General features: G+C 37.1%; 1 protein-coding gene across 4 annotated transcripts; it reads left to right on the top strand.

Moving 5' to 3' along the window:
- The first annotated feature begins 818 nt into the window (after positions 1-818).
- LOC115418250 (leukemia NUP98 fusion partner 1) lies at positions 819-6930 on the top strand. 4 transcript variants are annotated; one of them, XM_030132656.1, is made up of 4 exons: positions 819-1389; positions 3513-3780; positions 4790-4888; positions 5174-6100. In XM_030132656.1, exons 1-4 carry the CDS (start codon positions 1295-1297, stop codon positions 5339-5341), a joined length of 630 nt encoding a protein of 209 aa, XP_029988516.1. In that variant the 5' UTR covers positions 819-1294; the 3' UTR covers positions 5342-6100. The 4 variants fall into 4 exon arrangements, with proteins under 4 accessions (XP_029988516.1, XP_029988513.1, XP_029988517.1 ...); XM_030132653.1 differs by having other exon boundaries at positions 822-1389; positions 3535-3780; XM_030132657.1 differs by lacking the exon at positions 5174-6100 and adding an exon at positions 4971-5160 and having other exon boundaries at positions 823-1389; positions 3535-3780.
- The last annotated feature ends 3221 nt before the right edge of the window (positions 6931-10151 follow it).

Raw genomic sequence — 10151 nt, 5'->3', positions numbered from 1 at the left:
TACGCCAACACCAATCAGTCTCTGACTTGTGTCTGACTTGTACAATATTTGTCAGTTTCACAGAATCCGTCAATACTTCAAAATGTTGTATGTTTTAATGTTGGTCATGGGGCTGTGAAATATTGTACATTAATTGAATGGATTGAGATTTTTCTTTCCAAGTGATGTGAAATATAATAGTGCTTTATTTTACTATTTTTATTCTATTTCTATTTTAAAGAAACAATTCATATTGGTACCCTTATAAAATGATTTATTGATGTTGCAGACTTAAATCTAAGAAATACAATTCTTTTGTCCATATTACAGAGTTCTAGTTAAACAATGTTGTTTCTTTAATCAACCAGCACTTCACATCATTGCATTGTGCTTTGTATCAGATCTTCAAAACTGTGTAAAATTGATATGATGCAGATGCATCAATAAAGAATATATTAAATAGTTTAAACCTTAATCCTAAAAAATATATCTGCTTGAGACAGGTGTTTGCAAATGTTTCTTTACTTTCTGCTTTGTACAGCTGATGTTTTTATGTATGTGTTCTTGATTTCAAAAGGCGACCTCTAAAACAAAAAACAAAACCAACAGAAAATAAATGACTGTTTCAGTGGTACCCGCTGTGATATGAAAGATGTCTGTCCTCTTACATAAGCCCCAGGCTCACAGCTGTAGACAGAGCTGCCTGTACTCCATAATTATTGACAGGTTTGACGAACACAGCGAATGGAAAGTATGGGGAAATTGGAGTTTGTGTTGTGTACCCCCAGGCCTATGACTGTAATGGAAAGATTAAAAGCAGGGGTCACATCACCCACTCAGAGCCAAGATACTAGCTGTGCCTCCCTGTTTATTCCCATCACCTCCATTTTTACTTTCTGCCAGCGACGTTAAATAGATTATAAGGGATCTTGCTTGTTTAAAGACTTGAACAAAAGCTGTGCAGGGTATTTTTGGAATGTCCAGGAATAACACAATAACAGCAACAGGGCTTAAGGCACCAGAGGGATCTAATTGAAGTAAGTTACCTTTTGCCTTGTGGGACAGAGGGCTGTAGTGGAGCTCCCAGACCAACTGCCAGTCAGTCAGAGGCTTAGTAGGTCAGCTCAGTGTTGTCTTTACATCGTGTACCACTCGGCTCAGATCACACTCTCATCTGTTGTGTCAGGACTGTGTGTGCCAGGAGGCTCCACATACAACTCCATTATGTCTCTCAGGCTCCTGCCTGCTATTGTTATGGACAATGATGAGGATGATGATGGTAACTTCACAAAATGGATGAGTAGTTACTGGGGTCATGGTGCAGAAGGTGGACACTCCAGAGACAGGAAACGTAGTTTCAGAAGACCTTCAAAAACACAAGCGGATCGACGGGCATCGCTCCCAACTGTGGTAAGAAACCCAGCACTAAGGAATGCAAATACACATGACATATTCAAGATGTATTTGCACAGCAGAAAAATATTGTAATAATTGGTATGATACAAATTACAGTTTATTTTATTATTTCCATTATGTATGATGACAGTATGATTTTAATATAATGTAAAATTTACACGACTGTCTTTAATAATGAACAAGCTGTGTACTTAAGTCAGAGAAGGAGAGGAATGTCAGGGCATATGTACACGAGCAGACTGGGAAAAAAACACTTTGCATGAACACTGTGCTGATGGAATCTGTTGGAGTTGAGGATGTCGATCTCTTTCACGTCAATAATGTCTGCTGATGCACAATAACAAACATAGAAGCACAGGCAAATGGACACACAGGTAACAAAACTGATTGTATACTTTCAAAACCACAGGAGTTTCTTTCTTTCCTTCTTTCTTTTTTTCTCTTTATATTTTATCCATTTCTCTCCTCCATGTCATATTAAACATCCCTGTTTAATCACTTTGGACAAACAGCTGGCAAATAGATGCAAGTATCACTGAAAACAGAAGTCTGCAGAACTTTGAAAGCTCTTTGTTTTTTCTAAGTTGAGATTGTGCTACAATTGTGGTTTTGTTGTACTGGAAACCAGTCTTCTCTTGTTCATTATTAATGAGAGGAACTTTTAACATCAGTCTCTCCTATGATGTGGTGTCATAGAGATGAGCCCTGCATTGACACCTAATCTAAAGATAAACAAAGTCTGGATAATGAGGCTTTAATAATAGTGATATCCAGTCATCCTTATGATATAGACCACAGTGGTGAATGTGACAACTGTGAATAACAAGTCAGTATGGATGACTGCGTCATTATTGAGCCCTCTTTACTTTTATCTTTGGTACATTACAAAAGCTAACATAAAAACAGATATAATAATGTGGTAACCAAACCTATAACAATAAAACTCTTTAACAGGAATCCATTGGACTCGCTTCCTTTATAGCAGCTTTCTGAGTATCAGAACTCATAAACACACATTCTCTATCAGTTCTAATTCTCATAAAGGAATCATCCATTTTTTTATTACCAATAGTCAAAGCAAGGTTAAAAGTCAATGCTAGTTACACAGTAACACAGTTTATATATACATGCTCAACCCACTTTGAAAAAGAGATGATTTCTTACCTAAATGTAATCTTGTACATTTAACCAGTGATAATCAGTAACAGGTAAAATACTACATGATAATGGATTTTCATGACATAATGTCTGTACAGTTAATCCACAACAGCCTGTGAAGGACTCGGCACATGAAAAGAGGGGTATTTTTATTCATTCAACTATCCCATTATGTAAACATTTTGAGATTTCATTTCGATACCATACATTTTTTTGCTCTCTAGTGAGATAAACAGTTACTGGCAGCTGGTTGTAGGACACGAAAGCACCTGGTGTAGAGAAATGTACATGTGAGTGTATAAACTGACCAGTAGAGGAGGTCAAACAAAGCTCAGATGAAAATTTGATTTGTATAAAATGTGACACCACATGTTCATCCAGAAAAGATCAGTCTATGCATGTGAACCAGAGGAGGAAGATGTAACATGACCCAGCTATTGACCCACTATTTATTATATTCACATAACACAGGTTGTCAACTCAAATCCGTCATCAATGGGACGTTTTGGAATCAAGCATGGGCCTCCTCATTAAACTTAGAAATACTTCTCAATTTCAGTCATCAGACATGTTATGATAATAAGAGCTGTTCATTTGTGCAAGATGCTTCATACTACTTCAGCCAGGATGACACACCTTATGTAAGAAAGAGCTGTAGATTTGCCATATATGAACTATGTCCTCAACAAAAAGCATTAATCAGATTATTGCAGTTGCATAAATAATCAGTAAACCGACTGACCCTGGTCAAGAAGCTAAACTACATAACAGGGGGTACTTTGCTAACATGTTACTTAAGAATATTAGGAGTGATTAGCCCTGTTTACAGACGACAGCTTAGAGTGGTTTTTAGTCTGGGCTTTAAGGGACTTACAGCTGTTCTGCACACTATCAGCTATAATACCATAAATGAAAACACTAGGCCACATTTGAATTACAGTTTTTATGTTGTGTAACAGTACTTTTCTGTGTGATCCACAGTCACAGTTAGATGCCATGAAGCTGAACAAGCTCCATGCAGCAACAATGGCACCCTCCCCTATCCACATCAAAAACAGAGAAGAGAAGGTGGATGTCAGACCCCACCCGAGAGCGCGCCGGGCGTCCTCAGATGACAACACTCGCCCTAAGTCGACCATCCCAGAGAACCGCATCACCACTATCCCAGAGCTCGCAGAGTCACTGGACAGGAGACTTTATATACGTGAAAAGAGGACCATGTCCCTGGTGAGAACTTGCAGGAAAGATTCTTATTAGACCAACAAAAATCACACTTTTCGTAATTAGTGCCATATTTTAAATGTAACTGTCTGGTCAACCAAAGGGTTACTGTGGTTTGGTGCTGTCCTTCACTAATAGAGGGGTCTTGGGGAGCATTAAAAGCTGTATTACCTTAACGTTCTGATGGTATCACAGATAGTCAAACAACACAACATGCCCCAAAAGATTCTCTGATGCTGTAGGCTAAAAAGGGTGTTTCACATTCAAAGGTATTAGTTATTGCAATTAAATGGTTTTTCAATATCTGTACTTAACATGGATATTATGGACAACTTTCTACTGCTTTTATTTTAACACAAATATCTGTACTTTCAACTCCTTTCATCTTGAAAACAGGCTTAAGTTTAAGTGCATTTGAAGGGTCTTACTGATTATTTTTATCATAATCATTTCAGTGCTCCTTGCAAACATCAAGACGGATTTCAACCTAAATAGGTGGGACAGCAACACAAAAAGTGATCCCATTGTGTATCCCAGACACAACACAACAAATACAATAGCACCAAAAAAAACAAAACAAAAGACAAAGTGTTGCAGTGTATGACACTCTGTTGCTGATCTTGAAAACTGGGAATAAGCAGTATCTGTGCTCCTACTTGTGTAACGAATGTGTGTACTTTGGCAACTCCAGGTCACGTCCAGGTCTTTTCAAATGTAGTAGTATTAGTGTTGTTGTTTTTTCTCTCAGTTTTCACAGCACTTATTCTGTGTCACTGTAATGCATTCTCTAATATAATAAATATTCTGCCCCAGTACCCCACTCTCAGCTTATTACATGCAGTATAATTACTTTGTATAGCATAAAGTACATCCATTAATTGTTCATGCATCTATTTGACATCTACAGTCAACTTCCTCTAAGAAGCCACAGTACTCCTAAAATGGGATATTTTACAGTAGACTAGATTTGCTATGAGAAAATAAATTCTTTCTAATTCTTTGTTTTTCTACACAGATTGAAGATGACAAGTTGTGCCTAATCTGTCATGAGGACATGAGGAAGAACGGAGTGGGAATCCAAGAGCTGCACTGTACTCATCGCTTTCATAAAGAGGTAAAACATCTCTTTTGTTGTTAAGGTTTTTGCATGTCAACTCTTTACACTGTTTGTTCTGCCCTTCCTTTTCTCTGCAAAGAAGTCCTCATTGTTCACTCCCAGCATGTCAGATATCAGACTCACAGCGCACGAAGGCAACATTCCTCTATATGCATGAAATGAACTGGTATGAAAATAAGCCTGAATCCTACCCCTGTGGATGCATGAAGTGGAGAACCATAGGAGCTTGCGATAACGAGAGGACTTACTGATTATGATGTGTTCATTTGGTGGGTGCTGAAGGCGGCACGGAGGTTAGAGCAGAGTCAGCCTCGCAGAAGCAGTGAAGTGGCGACAGGTCAGGTGAACAGGCTCCCAGAGGAGAGGAGGAAGTCAGCAGACGGACACATTTCAGTGGAGAAGGAGCAGTGCACACCTCGCCGTCAACTGTCCCTTCGTAGACATCGCTGATATCAATCTGTGGAAGGTGACTCATCAGTGGACAGATCTGATTCATTTGGAATGAAGGTTGAAGATTTGCTCCTGTGGGCCAAACATCAGGCCTCTCTCCTGATCTTCATGATGCACCATTGAACTGTCACGGCCTTTATTGTGCCTGGTCTTGTCCTGTAAAACCGTCTTGTGGATCCTTACACTCTTTTTCTGCCAGAACCCAAATTAGGAGGATTCCTATAAATTCCGATAATTAATGACAAAAAATATTTTACCTTCTACCAGATAGAAATATTTACAACTTATACACAGGCAAGGAATAGGTGCCTCTTTATAATAAGCCTACCAGAATGAGATGTGTAAAGTATTACCTTAAATTAGAATGTAAAGCACATCACTTGGACATAGATCATGTAGTCTTATTTTATGTTTAGTTAAAACTCATAGCTTGTTAATGAGTGATTACATATTTTTTCTGTATTCATCAAAACATTTAAAATATCACACAAGCAAAATATTTTGACGCAACCACATTTAAAAGGGAATATGTAGGTATTTAACATAACATTAGATACTTTTTATGTAACACAATACATCTCTTTACTGATTCTAGTCTCTGTGTACAATGTAGTTTCCGAGGACTCAAATATAAATCATTTTGCACTGTTTGAATTGATAGAAGTGGTCAAAAGATTTGTGTTTTCTTGTCTTCAATTTTATTCAGTTCTATTTTGCATTGTGTCAAACATAAAAAATAATAAGAAACAGTAAAACTCCTGTGTTGAAGATCAGATGCTTGATATATATATATATATATATATATGTATATATATATATATATATATATATATATATATATATATATATATATATATATATATATAAACCACAGTTTACTGCTTCAACTCTTTTATGACAGTTACATGACTTAATTGTTCAGTGAACAGCAGTTCAGAGCGTGTCCTCATCGCTTGGTTCAGGTTGTTGTCAATGTTGATCATGTCATGCCTCTGCTAGCTGTAGGTCAGTATGTTGGAAATTACCTCCTGGCATTAGTGAAGAACAATCAATGCCTCAAAAAGACATAAACATGCAGACTGGCTGACAAACACATGTACTAATCTGCTCTAAAATGTGTTTCAGTGCATGGAGCAGTGGCTATGGAAGAAACAGACGTGTCCCATATGCCACGTCCACGTGTTCATGCCAAAGCCCCAATACTGGTCTTCGGCTCGGACTAAGGTCCCATAACAGTCCCTTGCCTTTCCTGGCCCTGCCTGCATGCCCACCTGACCCATGACCCCAACGCAATACCACAATAAGACCAGCGTGGATGGCATCTTCTGTCATGAGCAGCTGCTGGACAGACTGAGTGTAAAGAGCTCTGCTGTAAATTAGACGAATCTCATGTGTTTTGTATAAATTCATCTAACATGACTTGTTGTCCAGCTTTCATCAGAGGCCAAAGTCTTTTTCCATGTGCTTTCTACAATGAAGTTGCAGTTTGATGAAATGCATTTTTACAGTATGAATGTGTTATTGCTTTGTTTCAGATTTCTGCATTTTTACACATCTCAGAACTAAATTTATCAATAAATTTGAAAAAATATCCTGAGGTCAAATTTAATCCACTTGTTTACACTTATCCTTTATCTGAAATCATTGTTACACACTATTTCTGTAGTATCATGACTGTAAACGTTAGACATTGTTGACTCTATTGTGATAAACAATTAAATGCATTGCAGCCTCACTGGCAGATTTGCAGTAACTGATGCAAAAGTGAGCGAGTGCACCCATCTTTAAAAAGTAATCTACTTCTCCTGGAACACTGAGCCTGTCTGGCACACCTCATTTTTCCGTTTCCACCCCTTTACCCTGCCTTATGGACATTGCTATTTTGCATGTGAAATATTTAGCATGTGATGTCAATGGCCCATACTCTAAACTGTTCACTGTTGTGTTCTGCCAAATTAGAAGTTAACAGCTCATGTAAATATCACATTGGCTGTATATACATTTAAATGCATCCTTTTTATAGATACATAATTATGTAAATAAGATATTATTAGTAGTTGTCAAATTCTTTTTTTATGTGACTTAAATTATATATTAGCTGATCTCAGTTCAGTCACTAACCAGTACCCATCTGTTAGGATGAGTGTAATAATGACTGAGAAATATCAGGCTTTCTCTCTATGTCTAGCTGCAATTACATCCTTTTTCTGTTGTCATTTATTGAATAGTTGTGTAAAGTCACTTTCACACTGTCAAGGTTTTTATAAGAACTTCAAGCAGACAACCAGCCAAAAACCTGATGACACACAGCACTGTTTTCCTGTGACTGTTGTGACTATGCATGATTAAATAAAAAAAATGTGCAATTCTGACACACCTTGTGAAGCTGTGTTTACTTTGCTTAGAACAAACATATACTTTTCTGTCTATGAAGATGCAATTTATAACATATTTAATCAAAAATAGATAATTAACTAGTATACAAAGACACCCTAGTCCCATAATACCAATGTTATGACTACATCCATTCTTCAAGCAGATATTAATAATAATGACTGTTCTGTTTACGTGCATCAGCATGTGCACTATCAAGACCTTGGAGATGATACTGTAGTAGTATAGGATAGAAAACAGTTGTTACAAGATCCACCTGTCTGACAGTGTAATGTAATTGGTAGTTTGAAATAACAATACTTTCTGTTGCATGATGTGCCTACTATTCTGTGATGCACACATACATTATGTGATTTTGGTGGTGGGTGGGGCTTTCCTCAAATCACAGAGCACCACCTAAGCTACACGTATTAACTAAGACCATCAAAGTCAGCTAAATAACTTTTCTCAGATTTTTCTACAAATATTTCATGATAATATGTGCAATTGTATGAAATTTTAAGGATGAAAACTTTTTCCACTTCTGTACGTGATTTTCACAGAATGAAGAAATGCTGAGGATAATATTATAATAAACGGTAATAAATCAAGCATCTACTCTGAACCTTAACAGGACTATTTTAAGTAAAAACATGGTACCATGCACCTTATTGACACAGCTGCAATACTTTAAAAGAATATACAAGAGCAACCCCTTTTAAGTTTATATTTTTTTTAAATATACATTTATATTTATATTTTTTTATATTTTATAATATAAATGTATAATATTTTACTATTGGTTGCTGATACAAAAATAAATTTCACTGTGTATGGCTCTACAGTGGTGGGAAAAAGTTTTCGGGTTGTCTTATCTATGCAGATAAACATTCATTTGGTTTTCAAATGCGAAAATAGTTGTAGGTGTGTATGGTTAAACATTGTCCTAACATAATGTGTGTTTATTCTGTTTTACTCATCTCTTTCTGTTTGCTCTGCTGGTTTGTGGTTTAATCAGGTCCGTGTTTACCTTCAGGAGTAAGTGTGTAGTAAATTATTGCACCATATAAACCTGAGTCCTAAGTGTGGATTCGGTGCTGCTCCGGGCTACGGGGACTCCTCCAGCTGCAGAGTACGTGCTTGACGTCTTGTCCCGGTCGGTCTTGCTCGGGTTGGACAGAAAGTAGCGGTTTTTTCCTCCGAGAAGGGAGGGACCGTGCACGAGCGGGCGGAGTGAAAGTGCACACGTGGACACCTGAGACGGACGTGGACGTTAGCCAATGAGTGCGCGGCCTGGTGACGCCACCGTATGTCGGCGTCCAATGAGGCGAGTTTTTAGGGAAAAGACCCAAAGTGTTTAGAGTCGGAAAAATTGGGTTGTTAAAACGTCTGTGGCCTGGAGACATCAGGGAATAGCTCATGTTTACCCGAGTGTCCGTCTTTTACCCAAAGAAAAAATAGTAACGTGTTGAAAAATGAAGATGCTCTGATTTTCTAGTTGACTCCACTTCCAGCAACTTTTTTCATCTCCATAAAGAGCTTAGGTAAGACCTCTTTTTTCTGTCTGCCACTGTGTATTTAAAGGCTACTGTATCCTGTACTGTTATTCACATTAACGTACTCAGACTAAAATTATTAATAAAGTTAACAAGAGTGATTGTACGTTTATATTGTGAAAATATGTAGCTTCTAAGTACTGACTACCGTTTTTGTTTTTTATTTTTGTTTTTTGGTCAAAGTCCTGCACTTCACAGTCACTAAACCTTTTTTCCTTGTACTGATCTTTACACCGAATATAATGTCATATCACAAATCATTTTACAGTTAGTGTACGCTTTATTGTCCCTGTTAAATTATACTTCACCTTATTTAGTTAGCTTTGTAAGAGCCTATACATAGCCTAGTTAAAGACGTAAAAAACATGTAAACACTTTCAATTCCCTTCATAAAGATTTGTGATGATTTTAAAAGCATCATTATTTCTTTACCTTTTGAGGATAGTGTTTGTGTCTGCAGAACTCTAAGCTTTGTTGAAGGGTCTTTTTGTACAAGCAGTAAAGAATAGGCATTATTTCTCTAAGTGATGTTTATCTCTCGGGCTGAAAGCAGAGCTGTAAGAGGAGTATGATTATAGTTTTCACATAATGGTGGTAACCTACAGTAAGGAAATGAATGTGACGCAATAGTGAAAAGTCAACGTTTGTCATAATGTGACTTGAAAAGTCCTCAGGTTCTCTGCATACAGATACAGATTACTTTCATTAGTCCTGAAAGGTATAATTCAGACTCTGAATGAGAATCAGAATCATCTTCATTCGTTAAGTATCTAAAGACATACAAGGAATTATTTGCTGGTAGATGTTGTTTCTAGTAAATTATAAATACAAGATATAATTTTTTTTTAAAAATAGTAAAAATAAGAAAAAAAGAAACCCCA

This window comes from Sphaeramia orbicularis, chromosome 4, assembly GCF_902148855.1.
Source record: "Sphaeramia orbicularis chromosome 4, fSphaOr1.1, whole genome shotgun sequence".
NCBI classification, from domain to species: domain Eukaryota; kingdom Metazoa; phylum Chordata; class Actinopteri; order Kurtiformes; family Apogonidae; genus Sphaeramia; species Sphaeramia orbicularis.
Note: the sequence above shows the minus strand (reverse complement) of the source record. Positions and strands in the feature narration are given on the sequence as shown.

What these genes read in the sequence shown, in the direction of transcription:
- LOC115418250 (XM_030132653.1), top strand. Translation starts at nt 1,204, where the DNA reads ATGTCTCTCAGGCTCCTGCCTGCTATTGTTATGGACAATGATGAGGAT. An exon ending in AAAAGAGGACCATGTCCCTG is followed by an intron (nt 3,781 to 4,789) that starts GTGAGAACTTGC and finishes TTTTCTACACAG; the next exon opens with ATTGAAGATGACAAGTTGTG. An exon ending in CTCATCGCTTTCATAAAGAG is followed by an intron (nt 4,889 to 5,173) that starts GTAAAACATCTC and finishes TGGGTGCTGAAG; the next exon opens with GCGGCACGGAGGTTAGAGCA.